This window comes from Hyalella azteca, unplaced genomic scaffold, assembly GCF_000764305.2.
Source record: "Hyalella azteca isolate HAZT.00-mixed unplaced genomic scaffold, Hazt_2.0.2 contig17177, whole genome shotgun sequence".
Taxonomy (NCBI): domain Eukaryota; kingdom Metazoa; phylum Arthropoda; class Malacostraca; order Amphipoda; family Hyalellidae; genus Hyalella; species Hyalella azteca.
The window spans coordinates 70,976-97,114 of NW_025946970.1; the positions used below are offsets into that span (position 1 = coordinate 70,976).

The 26,139-nt window shown below is 41.3% G+C and overlaps 1 protein-coding gene across 1 annotated transcript; it reads left to right on the forward strand.

Moving 5' to 3' along the window:
* Positions 1–19,831: 19,831 nt before the first annotated feature.
* On the forward strand, positions 19,832–23,944 carry LOC108664748 (putative uncharacterized protein DDB_G0286901; the record flags this gene model as incomplete). The annotated part of the gene is made up of 4 exons (XM_018151421.1): positions 19,832–20,039; positions 21,088–21,202; positions 23,011–23,204; positions 23,702–23,944. Coding segments are annotated over exons 1-4 (760 nt in total), but the record flags the coding sequence as incomplete, so codon positions are not given.
* Positions 23,945–26,139: the final 2,195 nt, after the last annotated feature.

Genomic DNA, 26,139 nt, shown 5'->3' on the forward strand with positions numbered 1-26,139 from the left:
GAATTCTTTCAATCAATTTCACCTGTTTAAACCTCTTCAAGAAATCTTTTAAATCGATTTCGAGCATTCCTTAAATCTTCTTTTTAATTCGCTTTTAAGATATTTTTTGTTACCTCTCAAGCACACTATTTTCCCGTTCAATCTAATTTTTATTTGTCTCAGGCGCTATTTAATTCCTTTTCGAGCGTTTTTCTTATAAATTTCGAGGTTTTCTTTATCATTATCAAGCATCTTTAAGATTCATTTCAGGTACTTTTTAAATCTTTTTCATGCATTTGAAATACTATTTTTAAATGTTTTCCAAATCCATTTTCATCGTTTTTAAACCTTATCTAGCGCATGAATAATCCTATGAAATGTGTTTTAATCCCTCTCAGGCGCATTTTCCATCCCTTCAAATAGGTTTTCAATCCTTCTTAAGCGCTTTATATTTCCTTTTAGTTTTTTCGAATCCTATAGCTCTCAATTATTTTCCGAATCACGCTCAAATACTTTTTTAATTCCATCCCAAGTGCTTTTTAAATCCATTTCTCGCGCTTTTCAAAGCCTTTTAGCGTTATCTATAGCCCTTTCGAACACTTTTTCAATGCCCTACAGGCAGTTTACCACACACTTATTATCGATTTTTAAGCCCTATCAAGCGTTTTTTTATCCCTCTGTAGAGTATTCATAAATCCTTTTCAGGTGCGTTATTTGTTTGCTTTTTTAATTCCTTTCAAGCGCTTATGAATTAAGCTCTTTTAAATACTTTTTAATACTTTTCAAGCTATTTTTTGCCAGTCTTAATCAGATTTTTATTCGTTTTCAATGGCTCTTTAGGACCATTTCCATCACTTTTAAAACCCTTTTTAATCGTTTGTTAACCCCGTTAAGCACTTTTAAAGCCCTATCAAGTGTTTTTTTTCAAGCACCATTTGAAGCCCTTTTAAGCCCTTCTTTTTCCATTTCAAGAGCTTCTCCAATCCTTCTCAGGCCCTTTTTAAAGTCATTTTAAGCGCTTTTACATACGTTTCAAGCTTTTTTGATCCCTTTTAAGCGCATTTAAAGCCATTTTGAGCGTTTTTTTATCCCTTTCAAGCACTTCTTTTTTAATTTCTCCCGAGCACTTTTTTAGGCCATTTAAAGCGCATTTTAATCCATTTCAAGATCTTTTTTGATCCCTGTCAAGCACTTTTAAAGCCACTGTTAGCGCTTTTTTAATCACTCTCAAGCGCTTTTTGAAGCCATTATAAGCCCTTTTTAATCCCTCTTAAGCAGTTCTTTTTTTATCCTTCTAAATTAAGCGCCTTTTTAAAGCCATTTTAAGCGCGTTTTAATCCCATTCATGACCTTCTTTTTTTAATCGCTCCCGAGCCCTTTTTAAAGCCATTTTAAGCGCTTATTAATCCATTTCAAGATCTTTTATAATCCCTCCCGAGCGTTTTTTAAAGCCATTTTAAGCGCGCTTTAATCCCTTTCAAGCACTTCTTTTTTAATCCCTCCCGAGCGCTTTTTAAAGCCCTTTTAAGCTCATATTAATCCCTTTCAAGCACTTCTTTTTTAATCGCTCCCGAACGCTTTTTAAAGCCCTTTTAGTCGGTTTTGGAGTCATTTTTCTAGCAGGCAATCAAGGCAACATGCGCTCGGCGGTCTGAGCGCCGCCCTCTCGCTCGCCGGGATGACGGAAGCGCGGTTTCCTCCCTTTTCAGCCCAGAATTACTTTCCAATCTTAAATAAATTACTGTCTCACTCGATGAAAAGGCTTCAACAGACGAAAGTTTTCCATAGAAACTGTCCTCCTCCCTCCCAGTTGGCCGCCACTCTGCAGCATATCAGCCGGCCATCGTAGGCCAGCCAGCGGCCAGCGATGTGCCAGCTTTGATTGTCAATTTTGATTTTTATTATAGAGAATTAATGATTGTTTTTCTTAGGGCACATTTTTCAATGAAATTTTTGAACCAACAGGTGCCAGAGTTATATTATTTTGTGTTGACGGAAGAAGCATTTACAATGTAGCTAACTTAATTTAGTTAATAAAATTATTTTTATCGATGTCCACAATATTCCAAACTTTGTTTTTATAAACAAATAAATAGCTGAGCATTTATAACTATATTTTCACTGCTTGTTCACGCCATTAAATTCCTCTCCCCAGGTTCAATATTCTCATAGAAAAGAAAGGAATTTGCTCGATCCTCTTCCTTAATTATTTTTAAATAGCTCATTATTTTTAAACAAGGGTTGTACCCAGGATATTCAATGAGATTAAAGATTTCCAATTAGTTTCTATAAACAAATTTCGACTCCATAGGAAATTAACTTCTTTCCCAGACGTCGCTTGAAAGATTTCCAATTAGGCCTTAGGCCAGGGTGTTTTAAGGCCTGTATTCAAAGAGAGTTCCTAATTAATGACTTTGATTAAGGCTAATTCTATGTTTGGGCAGACGCTCCTGCGCCGGCGACCAGACTCATGAAATTTATCAGGTATTGGTGGCTAGATGCCGCCTCTTGTACAAAATGCGATGCCTACGTGAAGTGTAAGTCAACCTTTTACCATCCATGGCCATTCATTCCTTCTCTTGTTCAATGTGCCATTCCTTCGTAAATTTTTTTAGCCTTTACCGCCCATGCCCATCCATTGTTCATTCCTCCTCTTGTTCAATGTGCCATTCCTTCGTCAATTTTTTAGCCTTTACGACCCATGCCCATCCATTGCTTCATTCCTCCTCTTGTTCAATGTGTCATTCTTGCTTCAATATACATCCTTTATACCGCTCATGTTCACTCATTTATTCTATTGTTCATTTTTCTATTCCGCTACCGTATATCAAGATAGCTGTCTATGTGAATAAGGCGAGTAAACATTCCAACAAAATAATTTTTAATCGATTCATTATCCCAATGCAATTAAGACAATATTTGATTGTACGAAATATTTTATAATAAAAACCTCAGAATATTTTCTGGACTTTCTTCCATACAGTTGAGGAGAAACAATGTTGAAACAAAAACCTGCTAGACATAAAGCCAGGTGAGGAAAGCTTCAATGGCTACTTATTCATTTTGGGAAGTAACCAGTTTATTGAGAACAAGTTAGTATCATTGAAATATATTCAGCTGCAGTTGAGTCTATTAAGGACCTTGAATATCATAGGGAATATAATTTAATATCATTCAGGTATGAATCATTCTACTTAAGACACCTCGATCAATCATTAATAAACCTGCAGGCGGTAATAAATTTAATTAAAACGCCCAAATATCACTAAGAATTCTTCAGGCGATGATAAGCTTAATTTAAGCGCGTCAATCTCACTGATATTCCTTCATGTGCTAATTAGTTTAATTAAAGCGCAACAATATATCACTAAGATTCCTCAATGCGCTAAAAAGTTTAGCTGCAGCGCCTCAATATCACGAATAATCCTTCAGGTGCTAATTAGTTTAACTAAAGCACAACAATATATCACTAAGATTCCTTCAGGAGCTAATTAGTTTAATTAAAGCGCAACAATATATCACTAAGATTCCTTCATGCGCTAATCAGTTTAGCTACAGCGCCTCAATATCACGAATAGATAATCATTCGTGATTATCTATTAATCATTAATAGATAATCAGGAGGATCAATAGATCCTAAATATCACGAATAATCCTTCTGGTGCCGATTGGTTAGCATTTAATGCCGCAATATAACGCATTTGACAGCCTGTGATGCGGCTTTTGACCGCAAGTTTGCGTGCAAAGTCGCATAAAGAATTTGCGTGTTCATTCATTATCAGCATCAGCAGCCTAATTGGCCTAATTAATTCAGCCGTAATGAGCTGCACTCAGCGTAGACAGCTGTTGTTTTAGCTGGTGCTTTATTGGGGAACAACTGTTGTTCTAACTGCGTGGCGACACAACTGTTGTTCTAACTGCGTGGCGACACAACTGTTTGTGTTGTGCTCTCATTACGACAGTTGTTCTAACTGCGTGGCGACACAACTGTTTGTGTTGTGCTCTCATTACGACAGTTGTTCTAACTGCGTGACGACACAACTGTTTGTGTTGTGCTCTCATTACGACAGTTGTTCGAACGGTATGGATGCAGTTGTCATAACGTCAAGTCAAATCGACTCTTCGCTGGCAGCTTCAAAGAATTTTCAAAGTGGTTCCTGCTCTTAATTCTACTCCAGGCTGAATTATATGATATCTTCTGACAGAGACATTTAAAAAAGCCTATATAAGCTATATCCTTCATATATTTTACGGGGCAAATCCTTCAAATTATCTTTGCGCTCATAAATTATGCGCAAATTTCCTCGTAACTCAGTCATTCTTCGGAAAGTTTGCTTCAACTTATAAATTCTTTCCGAATTATACACAAACTTTCATCAGAAAACGAATTTAAGCCCAGAAAACGAGCGCAAAGCTTCCACGAACTTTCCTGGCGTCACGTAAATTCCTTGAGCCGTCGTCAAACTTTGCGGCGGGCAGAAGTGCCTGTGGTCACCAGCTTTACTTAGCCAATTTCCCCGTTAAACTTGAAGACAATCTAAAGTTGCTTCTTCTGAACAAGTTCTATCCTGCAATCACGCTTAGCCGAATCTCTTGCGTTGTAAAAAAAACTGAAGGCGAAGTCCACAAAATTTATAGAAGCTTACCGAAAAAAATACAACTTGAGCTTGAAAAAATTCTCCGTGATAAATTCTACATAATTCAAATATACGTACATTGGTAGCATTATAGGTGCTTGTACTCGGGGACAGTACAGTGCGCCAGTACAAATTCCAAATAAAAACTGCCACTATACTTGCCGGGTTATTAGGCTCGCGTACAGGCATTACTATAGCCATGGAAAGCCAGTTGCCTTTTACTCGAGGCCAATAGCATGCTAATTTGTTGCAGTTAGCATTTGAAAATTTTACTGGCCACCACTACAATCCCCGTATGCAGGCATCATGTCCCTTACACGTGTCGTGGTCTAGTGACCTAGAACATGCAGGCAACAGCAGGAGCAACAAGCGATGTGTGGTAATTGAAAGACATTTCTCTTGATTGTTGCAGGTGCTGTGGGATGACGATCTGGAGGTATTCTATGCTGGTGGATGAGGGTATGAAGGTATTGAATGCTATTGCTGGTGGATGGGGGTTTGGAGGTATTGGAACTGGGGGGTAGGGTCTGGAGGTATATTGTATGCTGGGAGATGAGGGTCTGGAGGTATTGGATGCTGGGGATGAAGGTATATGATGGTATATTGTGTGCTGTGGGACGAGGGTCTGGAGGTATATTATATGCTGGGGGATGAGGTCTGGAGGTATATTGTATGCTGGGGGATGAGGTCTGGAGGTATATTGTATGCTGGGAGATGAGGTCTGGCGGTGTTGGATCCTGTAAGAGGTATCTGCTAGTGTGAACTATAAACATGGAACAACAGAGCTGTGGGATGAATGGGGCAATTGGTGAGGTTGAGATGCTAGAGAGCTGGAGAAATGGTATGTTGGGTAACTTTGGTTTAAGAGGAATGTGGTGATTTAAGGAATGTGATGCTATGAGGGAGGTTTTTCAGGGATTAATAGTGTACTGGGAGGCATAGTTATAGCTTAGGGAACATTAAAATGGGAGCTGCGGATAATTTAGAGGCATAATAAACTATGATGATTAAAAATTGCAGAAAACGGACGAAAAACTTCACCACAACAACACCGGCAATAATTTAACGCAAAGTATTCGCCCCTCCACCTACCGACTCAGCGTCTACCCTCACAACGGACGTCGCAGCGACGGCCGGTGCGTCGGTCACGGCCTGTGACGGCTGCTGGAGAAACGGGAGAGAGATGTAGATTCATATGAATATAGTGAATATATTATGGAATAATCTAGTGAGAAAGCTCTGTATTCATATGAATATAGTGAATATATTATGGAATAATCTAGTGCGGGAGCTCTGTATTCATATGAATATAGTGAATATGTTATGGAATAATCTAGTGAGAAAGCTCTGTATTCATATGAATATAGTGAATATGTTATGGAAAAATCTAGTGAGAAAGCTCTGTATTCATATGAATATAGTGAATATGTTATGGAATAATCTAGTGAGAAAGCTCTGTATTCATATGAATATAGTGAATATGTTATGGAATAATCTAGTNCGAATGTTGCAGTGACGAATGTTGCAGTGACGAATGTTGCAGTGACGAATGTTGCAGTGACGAATGTTGCAGTGACGAATGTTGCAGTGACGAATGTTGCAGTGACGAATGTTGTAGTGACGAATGTTGCAGTGACGAATGTTGCAGTGACGAATGTTTCAGTGAGAAATGTTGCAGTGACGAATGTTGCAGTGGCGAATGTTGCAGTGACGAATGTTGCAGTGACGAATGTTGTAATGATGAATGTTGCAGTGACGAATGTTGTAGTGACGAATGTTGCAGTGACGAATGTTGCCGTGACGAATGTTGTAGTGACGAATGTTGTAGTGACGAATGCTGTAGTGACGAATGTTGTAGAGACGAATGTTGCAGTGACGAATGTTGCAGTGACAAATGTCGCAGTGACGAATGTTTCAGTGGCGAATGTTTCAGTGAGGAATGTTGCAATGGTAAGTGTTGAGCTTGCGGTTTCTTATAACAAAATATGGCAGTCCATCGTATTTCCTTCTATATAATGTATAGATTTTTTACGTGTTCCATTCCATATAATGTAAGGTAAAATATTCCGGGACAAAAAATACGAAAATATTTTGTAGAGCAATATTAGTTTTGAAATATTTTCCTGGGATTTCAGTCGCGGAAATAGTCTCTGATGATGGCAAATTTGGGCCATATAAACATAACATAAGTTTTGTCAGAAGAGAAATTTATTTCCAAGTGCATCATTCAAAAAATATAACTCTGTACTCACTGCAGTGATGTGACAGAGAGCGCATTTTCTCGTCAACGAAAACGTGGTCACGGACGGACGGACGGACATGACGAGCACAATAGCGCATTTTTTCCATAAATGAGAAAATGCGCAAAAAGTCACGATATTCAGTATTGAATTTTTTGTTGCCCAATTAAGGCCCATTAAACTCACTAGATGTATCTGTACCGATACAAGTTCCGAATAAAATATTGAAATTCCGGATTTTCACGCTTCCTTTGACAAAATTAATAATGCATGTAGGTCAGTCGGCTCATTTTATTGATATCCACATTCCTTTCTGAATATGTACTTCGATTTTTTTATGAAAAATTGACATTGGTTTGGAAAACTTCGCTAGATTTTTTATTAATTATGTAACATAACAGTCATTATTATGCAGTTTCTGTAGAAGCGATTGAGAAAGACGTACAACAAGGATAATTCCAGGCTTGAAGGGCAAGTCCTATGAAGAAAGATTGAAGATTATGAAGCTTCCAAGCCTCAGTTATCGACGTCTGCGTGGTGACTTCATTGAAGTATACAAGTATACTCATGGTCTATACAAGGTCCCCGAAGGATTACTAGAATTTTAAACAAGAACCAACACCAGGGGACACGCGCCAACATTTCACAACTTCTCCACGCGCCAACATTTCTTCTCGCATCGAATCACCGAAATGTGGAACAGCCTCCACGATTATGTCGTTTACGCTCCGAGTATGAACGCGTTCAAGAACAGACTAGATAAAGCTATGGAAAAATATATGTTCAGACTTGAAATGCCTAGCACCATATCGAACCCGGTGGAAGTCTAGTAAATATTTCAAACTATCGCCAGTCATGAAAAGATCCGGTCAAATGACTCGATTTTAGTTCTTCTGTGAACAAGGCACGAAAAGTAAGAATCGGCGACAGGCCACATCAGGCCTACACTTCAGCGCCGACATCGACCCTTCCCCTTCCTCCCCTTCCTCCCGTCACTCAACAGCAGTCTTCCATGTGCCGAGGTGCCATTTCAACAATTGCTCCTCCTCAACAATTTCAAACCATCTTCAATTTTTGATCCGCAAAGAAAACTATCGCAAAATTAGAGCCCAAACTACAGTTCCAACACAACTAGAATATATTGCAATGTCTATCACACAATAATCGTGAAAGCGCAATAAGTTAACTATGGGATGCATACGCTTTTGCTGGAAGTAAAAACTTTATTTTTCCAGGCGAAGGTTTCCCACAGTCTTAATCTTCACTTCCTGCTCATTTTCATACATGGTGTAAATATTCAGAGGAGCTGCACAGATTTGCATTTCGCAACACGAACCTAAGACTTTTCGGTACTTTTATCCCGAATGTACACAATCATGGCATGCCACTTAGACTTAATCTTATTGTAATCTATCATCGATTAACTGCTCGTACGGTGTCATATAATACAATGCCTATACGTAATAGACCCGTATTTTCAAGCATGGACTTCAGAACTAAAGAGTTTCCTTTATTTAACACTAAGGCAAACCTGATTGTCCTCAACCCTGTCCCTAATTAAAATTCCGTGAAATAGTTTTAATCGTAAGCACACTCGCTTCGCTGGATCATTCGATTTATTATTATCTCAATACTTCATGGAATTGCATGTTGAATCTATGGTACAATAAATATTATACTGTCATATTGAAATTATATATGGAAGTGTATTCAAGACAAATCCCTGTTCATGGCACCGGACTGGAATCTTACTGCTTATCAGAGTCGCTGTTGGGGCATTTGAGCGCTTGTTATCTCAGCCTCTTTGCATAAGAACGCGCGTTCATTTCGATGTCGCGGCGCTATCAGGCGCGCCGTCTTGCCGAATACCGACTTGTTCTTTACCGCAGATACAGCGCAAGATACACGGCCAGATACACGGCAAATTGCGGCTTAACTCATACGGTGTCACTCGTAGACTGCGAGGTCGCTATACGGAGCACGGACACTTGCGGACACTGGCACTTACGCATGCACGGACAGATACACGGATGCGTGCAGCGACACACGCACGGCTACAGACACTATGCACACCTACGCACGCTCCGACACACGCACACGAACACACACACTGACACGCGTACGGCAACGGACACCACGCACGGCTACGGACAACACGCACGGCTACGGATAACACGCACGGCTACGGACACCACGCACGGCTACGGACAACACGCACGGCTACGGACAACACGCACGGCTACGGACAGCACGCACGGCTACAGACAACACGCACGGCTACGAACAACACGCACGGCTACGGATAACACGCACGGCTACGAACAACACGCACGGCTACGGACAACACGCACGGCTACGGACAACACGCACGGCTACGAACAACACGCACGGCTACGGAACACGGCTACGGACACCACGCACGGCTACGGACACCACGCACAACTACACACGCACACGAACACATGTTGCGACACACGCACAGACATGGTCATCACATTCACACACACACGCTGTGACACACGGAAAGAAAAAGCAAGCACACAGGTACGTGAGCTGCATGGATCACGAGCAAGTGTAGGCACGGGAGCGATAAAGAGACTGGGTTTCTTTCAGCGAAGTGCTGGAATAGTTCACTACGAAGAATGTTCATCTATAGCAGTTTCAAAGTTTCTGTAAAAAAAGCAAAATATACAAGGTTTAAATTGCTTCTCAGACTGAACTATTCTCACCCCCATCCGCCGTTTAAGGCATGAATGTGGTTATATAGTTCCTGATTTAAAATGGGACAGAATAAAGACGTCAAATTAAGTTTAGCGCGGCGAAAAGCCTTTGCAATGAGAAAATTAGCACTATCAACATTTACAGTAAAGCAATGTAATTAATAACCCCAAAATTAGCATTATTAACACATATATAGTGCAGCAAATAATGTCATTTGATATGAGTAAAGAAATCGTCACCAAGTAACAATCACACTATGAATGCTATGATTTTCTTCGAACATCAGTCAGTATTATTATACCTCTTGTTGCTAGAATAAAATATGTAAATTCAACTCATATAATACATGCCCATTTTATCATATATTCACAGCACCCTCAATAGAAAACAACCGTCATACAAGTTGAGATGCAATCGATTTTTCTTTTCTAAAAGTTCATCGCAAAAATCACCATCACTAAACAAGTCGTTTTATTTCTTTAATCAATTTGTTTTTATATAATCTCCTCCAGATTCATCCACTGCTTTAGTTTACATCCTAATGAAGAGACAAACCTCGACAACCTCCATAATCAGCAGGCACTGCGCCAAGTCTCGTGCAGATAAGCCTAGGCTTGATTTTTATGTCCCATTAAATTTATCTCAAACAAGCTAAAAATCTCCTCGTTCATCTCCCGAAACCAACAAATGTTCATTGTTTTCCCCCATACAGAAATGCCGTAAACCATTTGATGTAAGACGGAGGCTGAGGTCATATTTTCCTTGTCCAGAACATCCGCCACAACGAGAAACTGGCGCAACGCAATCCAGCTGCGGTGGAGGGAGTTTTTTTCTCATGACGTCTTCACAATTTTGAAAGCAAGCCAAGAGTAGGGGCAAAAACATCACACAAATCCAAGACGTTGGATCAAAAGAGCAACTTTCATCGGAGATGCCCGGCCCTAATTCAGCTTCTGGGATCAAGAGTGAACTTTCAACGGAGGTGCTGCTTAAATTTCACTCCTTGAATCATAATAGTACCTTGCATTGAAGATGCCGGCTTATATTCCGCTTCTTGGCTCAACGCAGCAACTTTTATTGAAGATGATGGCTTAAATTCCGCTTTTTGGATAGAAACTGAAGCTTCCAAAGGACATGTTCGGTTTAAATTTCGCTTCTTGGATCAAAAGCGAAACTTTCCTTGACGATGCTGGCGGTTAATTCAGCCTCATGGATACGAGCAATTATTTTCTTTAATCTGTCTGGCATCATTTATATATCTTGGATCACAGCATCAAGTTTTATCGAAATTGCCTGGTTTGAATTCCTCTTCGCACACCAAGCCAGAAAATTTCATTGGGGATGCCCGGCTCAAATTCCGCATCTTCGATTGAATAAAAAATTTCATTGAAAATGCTCGATCAAATTCCGCTTAAGGATAATAACTGATGTTTTCATCGGAGAAGTCCGACTTAAATTCCGCTTCTAGGTTAAAAAAGTGCTTCTATATGAGATCCCTGCCTAAATTCCGCTACGTGCCTAAATTCCGTAACTTTCGTGAAACATCCTCGGTCGGCAAGCACATGCGCTCACGCCGCGTCCGCTGTTGGTTTTCTTCTTCACTATATAATTCTTGCTATACTTAATAGTTTGTGGGTACGAAAAATCTAAATAAACATTAGGTTAAGAGATCCACATGGTGGTGAATATTAGCTCTCCCCAGGCGGGCAGAAAATTATGAGAAAGCTGCAGGAATTGAGCAAGCAATTGTATTACGAAGAATAAACGCTTTTATCTTCTCAACATCTTAACTGCTGGTGTATGAAACACCCTCATCGTTCAGGTAAGAATAACGTATATAAACATGATCAGGATAATGTTGATCAAGGAAGATGTTCAACTCATTAACTGCATGGCGTTATTATCCTCTGTTTATTTCATGTACCTCACATAACGTATAAAATCTATCATCCGCAAACTTTTTCATCTGCGAATCCAGCTATCTTACCCTGTCAAAATTTTCGTGCCGATTAAGGTCGTTTTAGAGGAACTATATTCGGCTTAGGGGTGAATCAGGAGCAAGTCGGCCACGTAGGGTGTTTTGCTTCTATTTACCAGCCTCTTTTGGAAGTCAATTGCCCGGTAGGCCAAATCTGCGTAATATGCTTAAAAACAGCAGCTGGTCAAGCTTCGTCATGATGCCCCTGGTCAAACGCTGATGACGCTATCGCACGATGGGGCTGATCAGATGCTGAACAAGGTAAAAGCACGAACAATCGAAGTTCCCGCCATACGGGGGTATGTGGGGGTCTACCTCCCGCACCCCCATCCGGACAGAGCATACCGTTGCAGCAATTGATTAGGAAGGCGCCACTCGCCAGTTTGAATCGAACCTTCAATCGATCAGTATGTAGTGAAGAGTGCTCATTGCTCAATGCTTATCGAAAAGGTATTAGCCTATTATAGTTTTGTCTCATTCAGAGAGCTTTAAACAATTTGATGCTTTCAGAGAGCTTTAAAGTTCATTCAGTAGGATACATGGATTTAATAGGAGAAATTGGCTTGACTTGCATTACCTCGAATCAGGGATACCTTTTGATGTATTGATTGAATTTTTTTATATGCGATTATTGCCCTCATTTCTAACCACGCCATGTCATAAAAGTTACTAGCTGTGAACGTCTTTGCATGAAATTGAGCCTCTGGTAGGTAGACTGCTCTGATCTTAAAACTGAGCGAGTAGTGCAATATAGATTATAGACTGCATATATATATAACGTTCAGAGATTGAAATGCCCCCTCCCTTCCCCCCCATAAGGGGGGGAAGGGAGGGGGTATTTTTTAAGCATTTTTCATATTCGGCCGTGTCTGTCCCGAACGGATCAGGTACCAAATACGCGCGCCCCACGATCGCCCCAAGCTCGACGAGTAATTTCACAATATTCCATTTCGGCGCTTATTTCGCTACGGCAACCGGAACCTAATGCGGACATAGAGCTTCTAATTTACCCGGCCATAAGAACTTGGGGCGTCCGTGTGCCAGCGGCTGACAGGTCTTCGAATTTCGATAGGGTACAAACGAGTCTACTCATCTACCAATAAACGTAGCCATCTACCTATAATTATCAATATATGCTTACAGATTTAAGCATCTAAATATACATCTTTCCATTTACCTTCCTTTATTCCCATAAATATATTTATCTCTCGATAAATCTACTGCGATCATAACGAATAACAAATAAACGTACGAATATGCGGTTATAGGGACTAATCCTGCTCAAGTCCACGGTTTCCAATGATATTCCTACCTGAATTATGATGATAAATGTAGAGTGTAGTGCTGGATTTTGCTGCGATGCAGGCGCTCGGCGCCGGGTGCGCTATGAATCAAAGTTTTTGCAACGGCCATCTTTTTAGCGCGCATTTTGTAGCGGCCGTTTTAACAGAGTCCGTTTAATCTTTTTAGAAGCAATTTTGTAACCGGAATACCGAGACGCACTTCCCCGTTAAGGTTTATCTTGGCACTCTAATGTAGGATTCAGCTCATATTTCAGGTAGGAATAGTACGACGAATAATCTCTAGCAGACTCTCGGACAGTTCACATACACGGCTTGATGTTCGAGCGATATTCGGTCAGACACTCCTTCGGTGTCCATGTTAAGTTCGAACATCAATTATGTTGTCAGTTAGCAAATAAACTCATTATTTAGCACTATAACTTAATGTTAATTACAGTAGCTTCTGGTCAGTAAATATCGGCAGTTTGTATCAGCAGGATGGATCGCAGATACACATCGCCAGTGTTGATCTTAAGTTGTCAGCATGGATCGTTCAGGTCGACCGTCAGCATGAAATGTCAGTGTCTTAGCTAGAATTGCAACAGTCACAATTTCAAGCCAAGAAAGAACGTTACAAATTAAAATAAAGCCATCTCTTCGTGATAAAGCTTTATTTAGTTTTTCACCATCTCAGGACTTGTCTTAATCATCGAGTTGTTAAACTGCAAATGAGAATATATCCTAAAAAAATTTCTACAAAACATTGGCAAAGAATTAGCAGAATGTTTGATTTATGAATATGAATATTCACAATGCAGCTACATAATGTAATACCCCAATTTAATACTAAATAGCATTACACAACCGTCAACCTACTCGAATGGAGTGCCCTAGTCTTTGTAAAGTCTTCATGTGGTAATTATGGGATCTGCTTAAAATACCATGAATTTACATTGAAGAACTGTTGATTAAGTACAGTAATGAACACGTATTTTAACTATCAAATTCGTACACATTCTCATGGAGCAGAAAGGTGTACGTCGTGATGAGCGCGAAGCCGACCAGCACCAGTAGATGTTTGTTTAACTGCAACTTCTGCAAGGATAGATAAAGTAAATTGAAGATGAGAGAACAAGAAATTTATTCTACAATCATAACAATTTAGCCCAGGGAGTAACGCAGCTGCAGCACTCATACCAGTAAATAAGGCAATGAGCGGCAGACAGCAGCGGTCCATAATGCAAGAGTCAACCCTGAGCTTACGAACGAAAAATGAACGTCGCCGGCGTACTTGACGCGACAGTCAGTACGGTTCCTTACCTGAGATTGTCAGCGCGAATCGTTTGCAAGGATCTTTATTATCCACAGATATTCATTATCGGTCGTCACTGGCGATATTCAGCGCAGTTCACCATGAAAAATCGTTGCCAATGATCCTGTGGATCACACGCACTGCGTTCCGTTGTGTTTTGTGCGCAGGCTTCCGTGCGGGCGGCCGCCGATGATATAGGGCGGGGTGGTGCATGATGCTTTGTGATGATATAGGGCGGGGTGGTGCATGATGCTTTGTGATGATATAGGGCGGGGTGGTGCATGATGCTTTGTGATGATATATGATGAAAGACTATATCAGGTAATGAGTGTTCTACGCACCTGCATCAGCGGGTGCTATATACACACCTGCATCAGAGGGTGCTATATACACACCTGCATCAGAGGGTGCTATATACACACCTGCATCAGAGGGTGCTATATACACGCCTGCATCAGTGGGTGCTATATACACACCTGCATCAGGGGGTGCTATATACACGCCTGCATCAGGGGGTGCTATATACACGCCTGCATCAGGGGGTGCTATATACACACCTGCATCAGGGGGTGCTATATACACACCTGCATTAGTGGGTGCTATATACACACCTGCATCAGAAGGTGCTATATACACACCTGCATCAGTGGGTGCTATATACACACCTGCATCAGCGGGTGCTATATACACTCCTGCATCAGTCCCTAAAATTGCACTCGTGCGTTTTTTCAAGCGCCGCCAAATGGCAGGTTGTGTCGGACTCAGGTAATGGCCTCTGGACAATTAGCGCTCAATGGAAGCTTATTTACGTCCGCCAGTAACTTGTGATCAAACTGTCGAGCGCTAATAATAAAGACTCGTAAAGAACGATGCTTAAGTCAATGAACGACGAGCTGGTGATGGGGGCAGTGCTGCTTCATATGCAGCCAAACGCTCCGCTCTTATTTTACTTTCGTCCAGTCGCCGAGCTTCTGTTTTTGCTTCATTCAAGTCGTTTACGTTTTTGTGTACAATCTTTAATTATACCTTGGTTCTGCCAGAGGAAACTTTCGGTGGTTGATTCCAGTAATTTTTGTCTCACAAATTCTACATTAACCAGGGAATCCAAATTAAGTTTGTTGGAGCGGAAAATAGATAGAATAATTCATATTTTTTTCACGAAACCTAGTTACTTGAAGGGTGCTTTATTATTGAAAATAATAATATTCACTATAATAATGTTCACTCCTGAAATATTTTCATTATTTAATCTTCGTTTTAGTCAAACAAAAGGGCTTCAAAATTTGCAGACTAGAGCCGAAGATTCTTCAAACTTTCTCTTTAGTATTTAGATTTCTAACTATACACGAAGAAGAATTGTTATAATCTTGTCAAACATTAATGATTCTCAATTCTTTACCCTTCGTAAAAATTTGTTATACAGCAAATTGCGACTGTTGAGGGATAAATTTTGCCCAGAAAATCCATAATGGATCATATTTCACGCTATCCAACCTCAGCGGTAATGGTGAGTGGCTCAGTCGTGTTGTCAACGCAACTGTGAACGCCACTTGGCACCTTCCATCAGGACTCCAACTGTATCAACGCGACTGATGGTCTCCATCGAACGTGCTGCACAGAACTTGACTGTCCCTACAATTAGAGAAATAAGTGAGTAAAGATGACTCACCAAGAGTGAGCTTACCGCTTCGTCACAAATCAATTCACTTGAATGAGTCAACGCAAAACAAGTCAACGCAAAACAAGTCGTCCACGGCAAGTAACTTAACAACAGAAAACTTCATTAACGTTTGACACCTGAATAGTCAATTTCGTTAACCATTGTTAATCACGGTAGAGCAGACAATGTTGTCAACCATTGTTCTTCCACAGCCTCGCATTTGATTTTCTGTTTGCCTGAGCGCCAATGTTCGATATTCGAAAAGCCTCAGCCTCATGTTCGGTAGTTCATAAGCCTTAGCCTCATGTTCGGTAGTCCGTAAGTCTCAGCCACATGTTCGATATTCCATAAGCCTCGGCCTAATGTTCGGTAGTCCATAAGCCTCAGCCACATGTTCGATATTCCATAAGCCTCAGCCTCATTTTCGGTAGTCCATAAGCCTCAGCCTCATGTTCGGTAGTCCAAAGGCCTCAGCCTCATGTTCGGTAGTCCATAAGCCTCAGGCTCATGTTCGGTAGTCCATAAGCCTCAGCCACATGTTCGGTAGTCCATAAGCCTCAGCCTCATGTTCGGTAGTCCATAAGCCTCAGCCACATGTTCGATGTTCCATAAGCCTCAGCCTCTGTTCGGACTCAGCCTCATGTTCGATATTCCATAAGCCTCAGCCTCACGTTTGATATCATAATTTAATCTTTACTCTCGTTGAATTTCCATTGCTCTTCATGATGACGAGCGCTGAGAGCTGACACATTCCTCGGCAGTGAATACGAGTGACTGCCGCTGGTGGCTGCTGATAGATGGTGACCGCTGCAGATGGTGGTCCTTTACCAGTTAATGACCCGTGCCAGCTCGTGGCCCTGCATGGTGCCTGGTGTTGGCTCGGCCAGATGGTGGCCATATCAGCTGGTGGCCAGTGCCAGCTGATGGTCCAGTCCACTGGTGCCTCACCAGCTGGTGACCGCTGCAGATGGTGAACTTATACCAGCTGGTGGCCAGTGCTCGCTGATGGTCTAGTCTACTGATGCCTCACCAGCTGGTGACCGCTGCAGATGGTGGCCCAGCCAGCTGGTGGACTCGCCATATCTCGCGTCAAAATCGCCTCCTGACACAGGGCGACGCATCAAAACTTTAGCTCTAAACTTTGCCAAAACTTCGCCAATTTTGCGGACCTTTGCCGCCTTCGCCGGACGCTTAACTCTTCGCAAACTCGATTTTTCGGGCACAAAGCAACGGCTAAACCAATCCTTGTATCTTGCAGCCCCGGACGCTGATATATACGAAGAACCCGCTGGCACCTCCGAACTGTTGTAGGTGTTATGTAAAAATTGTCCTAGTAAACCCTTTAATTAAGGGATTAACCCCGGTCAGACCCTGCAAAGAGTTCATCCTGGTAACCCCGCTATGCATCGTTGGTGTAGTTAACACATTTGAGGGGTCTTAATAAAATGACTTGAGTTATGAATCAATTGAAAGTAAGAGCGCAGGCGCTGCGATGGCTAGGAATACGTTATTTAGCGTTGTAGTGGATGCACGTCGAGATTGTTTCGAGACCGAGGAGCTTGCTTTACTTCGTAATGCACCGTACTTTTCACGACGAATTTCAAAGGCGATTTCAAAGGCAATTATCACGACGAATTTTTCAAAGGCAAGTGTTGAGACGCTGGCGACGGGGGCGGGCATATGGGCCACGTAACATATAAGGAGCCAGAGCTCCCGCCACAGAAGCTCTTCTGAAGTCCCGGTCACACAAGCGCGGTTCGCAGCTCCGCAGACGTCGGTAACGGCTACGGCTATGCAGGCGGCCTGACGGTTTCGAAGAGTATCAGCCACTAGAATCTTTGATTCATCAATAAAACATTAAGCCCCGACATAAGAGCTTCAACAATGTTCGGCTAACGCTATGTTCGGGCAACATCAACGCTATACGTATATATAGAAGTGTCAACAACATCATTCCAGTAACTTGCTCTGAAAATACGGCCACGGTCATCATCAATACGGCAACAAGCTAAGAGAAAAACCGTATAAATAGAAGCCATCGTCCAGGTACCTAATTACGGCCGGTGATAACTTCACGGCCATGATGACCGTGAGGCATCTAAATAGCGGCGAGACGATAATACATTCACGAAAAAGATAGCGACTGGGACGGCTGCTGGGACTACGTCCAAGAAGGATACCACCCTGCGCGGTACGGCTGTCGGGAACATTACGGCAACCGTACCACTTCCCGCTATGGATTAATGTTCCGAAGAAATTAGGAGTTCGAATAAGGAATATAAACAATCAATTATGAAGCGATAGAATCAGTCCTTTGGCTTAGGGTTAAGCATAAAATTCGAAGGAATAAATATCCAATTCAAAATCTATTCACGTTGTAATCTCTGAACAACAGTTCATTATGTTTATAGCTGAATGCTGTATGATGAATTAAAGCATTTTTTAAGTTGTGCCTCAAAAGTCAGATTTCACTGCCAATTTGAATGCAAACATCATTTCCGCGGTGACCTGATAATGCAGCGACTGACGTGATGCGGTGAAGCGGATGCAATGATGAAAATACTGCATAATCTCCTGGAAACCCATATAACCAATTAACATCAGCAAACATAAGACCAATTAACAACAGCAAACATAAGACCAATTAACAACAGCAAACATAAGACCAATTAACAACAGCAAACATAAGACCAATTAACATCAGCAAACATAAGACCAATTAACAACAGCAAACATAAGACCAATTAACAACAGCAAACATATAAGACCAATTAACATCAGCAAACATAAGACCAATTAACATCAGCAGTACTAACCTATAATTTTTCAACCTATATAGTGCCAACCCTCAATGACTGACCGCCTATGGTTTTATAAGCCGTTCTTAGATCATATGTTCAAAAAATAGTTAAGTTATGTATAGTTAGGAAATAGTTAGGACATGTATAGTTAGGAAATAGTTAGGACATGTATAGCTAGGAAGTAGTTAGAACGTGCATAGTTAGGAGCATAAACTATTAGAGAAAAAGATAGCATACAATATCCCTTTTTTTCTAACATGATAAAAACCATAGCAAAAACGCATTAAATAAAAGCATGAATCATGTGACAAAAATTAACCATCTTGCCTAGCCTCGGACTGGAAAGAACTCTAGCGATATTAGGTAAGAAAACTCCATTCTCTATGGTTTTAATTCACTTCGTTTCATATGAATATAATTTAAACATAAAGCAATTTTCTTGGAAATTTGTGAACTTCTCAATATGAGCGACGTTAATTCAAAGTCGTAAATTTCGCAAGGTAGCGAACATTCAAACAAGTTCATTTGGCAGCCATTTTTTTAATATCTGCAGCGCTTGATGGCACATTTTTGATTGAAGTACAAGCTAGATTTTTTAATTTCATATATTCAATAATATAATATATAATATATGTCATATGTGTAAATAAGGACATACATGATAATAATAAAATCCGTCTATTCTATATAATCTATAAGATAATATATAATATATGAGCTATATACTGTATGTCATGATATATGGATTACAAAACTAATGTATATTATAGAGTCGGTTCGACAGAAATGAATCCAACTCTACGGTATTTGCCCGCCAGCTTCTGGTGGTCATCTAATCGTTCAGTTGTAAACACTCATCAATGTTATTCCTACGGTAACTGTAGATTATGTAGTGGCTTGTAGGCACCATTTTATTTCAGTGTCGCACCGTGTTTATAGTAGCATTTATTACCCATACTAATTACCCTCACTTAATGCATGTCATGTTGACGCGACGTTTATACTGAATCGTTGACAACGCTCTTTTTAGTGCATTTTCTCATTTATGAAAAAAATGCACTATTGTGCTCGCCATGTCCGTCTGTCCGTCTGTCTGTCAGTCCGTCTGTCCGTGTGTCCGTCTTTCCGTCTGTCCGTCCGTGACTTCACGTTTTCGTCGACGAGAAAATGCGCTCTCTGTCACTCACTGCAGTGAGTACTGAGTTATATTTTTTAAGGTAATGGTGAGGCATACCCTCATCCAACCTCACAACCGCTGCTTCCCTCACAACTGCTGCTGCTTCCCTCACAACCGCTGCTTCCCTCACAACAACAACAGCTGCTTCCCTCACAACCGCTGCTTCCCTCACAACAGCTGCTTCCCTCACAACCGCTGCTTCCCTCACAACAGCTGCTTCCCTCACAACTGCTGCTTCCCTCACAACCGCTGCATGTACTAAAAATTAACGTGTAGGATAACAAAATGAACACGTACAAAATGCATGTATGAATTTTAACACAAGCACACTTATTAAACACAAGTACACACTCAGATCAAACTTTTCACACAATCAGGAAACACAATCATGAAGCACATCCACACAAAACGACTCTAAACACACACACGACATGAAAACAAACGATCCTAATAGAAAGATAGCTGTAATATGCAATGAACACAAACACACAAAGAACACACACACAAAGAACACAAGCACACAAAGAACACAAACTCACAAAGAACACAATCACACAAAGAACACAAACACACAAAAAACACAGACAAAGACCACACAAAGCAGAAGAACGAAGTCAATAAATCTATAGAGCAGCACGACACTACTGCGCGTACACCTGTTGAGTACACTCAGAGCCATAGGTGAGTCAGGGGGACTCACTAGGACTAGTACAGCGTTAGTTCAGGACTAACAAGCCTCTATACTTGACTATTGTATCAGGTTTATCCTAAAATTATAATAGAATGTCATGTCAATTGTTCTTCTTGAAAGAAATTATTTTTAATGTTATTCTACAGAAGTGTCGTAAAATCAAATTATTTAGTTAGATCAAGCTCACTTAAAACTAAGTGTACTTAATTTCACTACCGCATTAATCATACCACACCATCTATACCATATACCGTTTACCATACCTCTATGATTATGAAGCTTCCAAGCCTCAGTTATCGACGTCTGCGTGGGGACCTCATTGAAGTATACAAGTATGCTCATGGTTTATACAAGGCCCCCGAAGNAAATTAGGACACAATCAGGACACAAATTAGGACACAATCAGGACACAAAATAGGACACAATCAGGACACAAAGTAGGACACAATCAGGACACAAAATAGGGCACAATCATGAAGCACAACCACACAAAATTACTTTAACACGCACACGACATGAAAACAAACGATCCTAACAGAAAGACAACACTAACATGCAATGAACACAAACACACAAAGAACACAAACACATAAAGAACACTAACACAGACCACACAAAGGACATTAACACAGACCACACAAAGAAGAAGAACGAAGTCAATAAATCTATAGAGCACCACGACGAGGCTGCGTGTACACCTGTTGAGTACACTCAGAGCAATAGGTGAGTCAGGGGGACTCATTTTTAAGATGAGTAAAGCGTTTGTTCATGACTCACATGCCTCTATAGTTTACTTTACTACTATAAAATCTCATGTCTATTGTTCTTCTTGAAAGAAATTCTTTTTAATCTCATTCAATAGAAATGTCGTAAAATCAAAATATTTATTTAGATCAAACTCACTTAAAACTAAGTATAGTTAATTCCGCTCCCTCCATTAATCATACATGAGCCTCAGTATTTTGAAAAAAAAAATCAAAAAATAAATAAACTGTAAAAATCACACCTGTGTTGCTACGTCAAGACCCTCTGCATATATTCCTACTGAAGTGCTTTTTTCTCAAGCATGGCACTGCATACTGTCTCATTTGCACTGCATACTGACTCGTTTGCACTGCATACTGACTCATTTGCAGTGCATACTGTCTCATTTGCAGTGCATACTGTCTCATTTGCAGTGCATACTGACTCATTTGCACTGCATACTGACTCATTTGCAGTGCATACTGACTCATTTGCACCACCCACCCTATAAATAGCAGGGTTCACAGGCCGTCCACTGGACGCCACATCATCACAGGCCGTCCACTGGTGTATTAAATAAATGTATAAGTAATGTGCGGCGTATTAATTGCCGACCATCGGCTCTATTTCATAAATAAATTAATATTCATAAATATAATTTTATTTCTGTCCAAATAAAATCATTCGCGTAAAGTGAAGTGCAATAATAAATAGAACCACGCACGAGCAGGCAATCGAATTTCTAGGAATAATTAACAGAAGTCCCCGCGGACATTAGTCGATATTCTGCGACTGCCTGAACAATTATTGGTCCTTGCGATCGATTGCCTGGCGCCCGCAGCGGGCTAGCCAAGAGCCGCTGGTGGTGGTAATAGAGATGGCCGACGATAAAACGCCTATAATATCATTGTATGAGAAGTGGCAATGATTTTCTGCGTATTTTGGGCGGAAAATTTTATATTTATTTATCAGGTTACCTCATCGTCATTGTTATTATCGTAGCTTATGTAAGAAAATTTGTGCATTTAAGAATGTCCAGCAGGCTATATTTGCTAGGCTCAACGTTGAAACAACCTCAGTTCATGACTTATGTCATGTTGAATATTGGTTCAGGATGAAATCAGAATCAACATTATTCTCGCAACGTCGCGTTGACGTAACAGTTCAAATTTTTACTAACGTTACTCGTACGACGTTCTTTCAACATAAAAGTGTGACGTTCAGATCGTATTATTGATATGTATGTCGCATTTAAAAATAAAGTCGTCTTCCGCAGATCAACGATGTTATTATGTTGGAATGCCACCGATATGAGCATCGTATGATGAACAGCCAGCATTCTCACAGGAATTAAAAGTATATATGATAATATTGTGGTACAAGGCTGGTCAATGAGACGAATTATGGAACACCTTTTCGTTTATGGTTTGAACATTTTACATTAATTTGCATTTTATAGTCAAGGTTCAACGTTGATGCAGTTACTTCAACGCTTCGTAAAACTGCTGTTGGAATTGGACTCCAAGGAAGTTGCGTGGGGTGATGATTTCCAAGCATAATTCAACATAAGTTTAATGACGTTAGTTAAACGTTGAAACTTCGTTATATTCCAGCCACGTCTCCACGCCCGTCCGCTCGGCCGTCCCTCAGCCGACGTTACGGCCAAGACTTGCTAATACGGCGCCGGTGTTAGCAACTCAATCTCGTGCGCGGTGTTCACATTATAATGTAATGGACATACAACATCAAATGTTGATAACTTCGTGTCGACTTGTAATTGGCTACAGCGGCGGCAACAATGGCAACAGTGGTAACGGTGGCAGTAATTGCAACAATGGCCACAATGGCAATGGAGGTAACAGAAACAGCGGCGTGGCAACAATTTGGAATAGCTACTGCCTAAACAACGGTGGCAACAATGGCGACAGTGCCAGAATCGGCCACAATGGCAACATTGGCGCCGTTGGCAGCTGCATGAAAGGCAACATGAATGTTTCCGGTTTTATCAATATCATGCATGATGAAAATGAGAGTCTCTAGCAGCCTCGTCATAATTTCCTGTACATCACACAGCGTGCTGTGTACCTGCTGTGTACCAGCTCTCTGTATATAATGCCCGGTGTGTATTAATTGCCTATTGTATATGCCTGCTGTGAACCCCCTGCCCCCTGCCCTCTGTACACCGCCGTCGCCTGCTGGTCGCTCGTCGCCCTCATCGCCTGCAACATTTCGATCGTCTGAATCCGCCTGATCTCCGCGCTGCATCCCCCAAATCCAGGTAATCTCCACACGACTCCTCAGACGACTCCAGACTGCGCACAACACTCCAGACTCCTCACAACACTCCAGACTGCGCACAACACTCCAGACTCCTCACAACACTCCAGACTGCGCACAACAAGACTCCTCACAACACTCCAGACTCCTCACAACACTCCAGACTCCTCACAACATTCTAGACTCCTCATAACACTCCAGACTCCTCACAACACTCCAGACTCCTCAAAACACTCCAGACTCCTCACAACACTCCAGACTCCTCGCTGCACTCCAGACTCCTCACAGCACTCCAGACTACTCACTACACTCCAGACTGCGCACAACACTCCAGACTCCTCACAGCACTCCAGACTCCTCACAACACTCCAGACTCCTCACAGCACTCCAGACTCCTCACAAAACTCCAGACTACTCACAGCACTCCAGACCCCTACAGCACACGTGAATATAATGTATTTTCAATTGAATTTCATGATTCAAATTCAATTAATAGCGTATATAAACCAAATCAATCAATTCTAGTTTAGTGTTCTTTGCTCTAGAAGTGTCTTACTTTACTACGTTACCTCCGATGATCACTATTCAAACTTTAGCCTTAAGTATTAATCTTAATTTCCAATTTAAGCATCAAAACCTTCAACTGTTCTTCTTATTTCTCGTGTCTAGCTTACACCATCCCTTAATCCGATTTCCACTATTATCCCCAATTATTCTTCTTTCATAAATTGATCACCACACTGGGCATTTCAACCTCAGGTTCGTAGAGCTGTTCTGTGTACGAGTAATTTTATTGTAATTTCTTATTACCTGACTTAGCTTACCCGGACTAATTGAACGATTCATAATTTAAATTTATTTCTTCTACAGTATACATTCATGAACAGTATACATTCATGACGCTCTAGAGACTGACCGTCCTAACATTATTTTACGTCACTCATACATCACTCAGTTCCTTCGACTGAGTTCCAACCCGAGACCTCCAACTTATTATGCACCGTATCCTGCAGGTTGAAATCAGGATTCGGCTCCTTACGGCTGAAAACACTAAAATTTTAATTAAAAATTAATTAATTATTTAATTTTAATTAAAAATCTTTTGGCAGCACTAAAATCTGTGTTTCAACGGAGCAAAAATTTCTAGTTTCAACGTAGCGTTTCTAGGCAAATTCTAAACTTTGTTGTGTGAATTATAATAAAAAGCTCACTTCATCATTTCTTTAATTCTACACCCTGTTGATTGTAGGAAACATCACTTATTTACATCGACACGTATATACATCACTTATTTACATCGACACGTATATACATCACTTATTTACATCGACACGTATATACATCACTTATTTACATCGACACGTATATACATCACTTATTTACATNCATCACGTATTCACATCACGTATTTACATCACGTATTTACATCACGTATTTACATCACGTATTCACATCACGTATTCACATCACGTATTTACATCTCGTATTTACATCATGTATTCACATCTCGTATTTACATCTCGTATTTAAATCTCGTATTTACATCACGTATTTACATCACGTATTTACGTCACGTATTTATCAGCAATTATAAAATTTACAGACCATTGAAGAAGTGATCAAGCATCACCGAGCAGATTGGACAGAAGATGTGACAAAGCTGCTGCGAATGTCGGAGTGGCAATAAACTGCAGCTGTGTTATGGGTTAGAATGTTTCCTATAGTGGAAATACAGCGAGACATACAAGAGAGTATTCAAATCACACGGGAGACAAACACGAGGCTCACACACACACACACACGCACACAGACACACACACGCACACAGACACACACACGCACACAGACACAGACAGACACGCACACAATACACATGAGAGGCAGCATGACGCTGCGCTTCTATAATCTGCCGCTTCTCCTGCTATCTGATGACCTGCGCTGTGGTACTGCCTCCATACCGCCCTATACCTCTCCATGCCTCTCCTGGTCATATCCATGCCTCTCCATGCCTCTCCTGGTCATATCCATGCCTCTCCATGCCTCTCCTGGTCGTATCCATGCCTCTCCATGCCTCTCCTGGTCATATCCATTCCTCTCCATGCCTCTCCTGGTCGTATCCATGCCTCTCCATGCCTCTCCTGGTCGTATCCATGCNGTATCCATGATACGGAGGTGTCTGCACCACAGCACCGGCTGCAGTGTATCCATGATACGGAGGTGTCTGCACCACAGCACCGGCTGCGTATCCATGATACGGAGGTGTCTGCACCTGAACACCGGCTGCGTATCCATGATACGGAGGTGTCTGCACCCCTGCACTGGAGGCGTATCCATGATACGGAGGTGTCAGCACCACAGCACCGGCGGCGTATCCATGATACGAAGGTTTCTGCACCACAGCACCGGCTGCAGTGTATCCATGATACGGAGGTGTCTGCACCACAGCACCGGCTGCAGTGTATCCATGATACGGAGGTGTCTGCACCCCTGCACTGGAGGCGTATCCATAACAGCACCGGCAGTGTATCCATGATACGGAGGTGTCTGCACCACAGCACCGGCAGTGTATCCATGATACGGAGGTGTCTGCACCACAGCACCGGCTGCGTATCCATGATACGGAGGTGTCTGCACTCCAG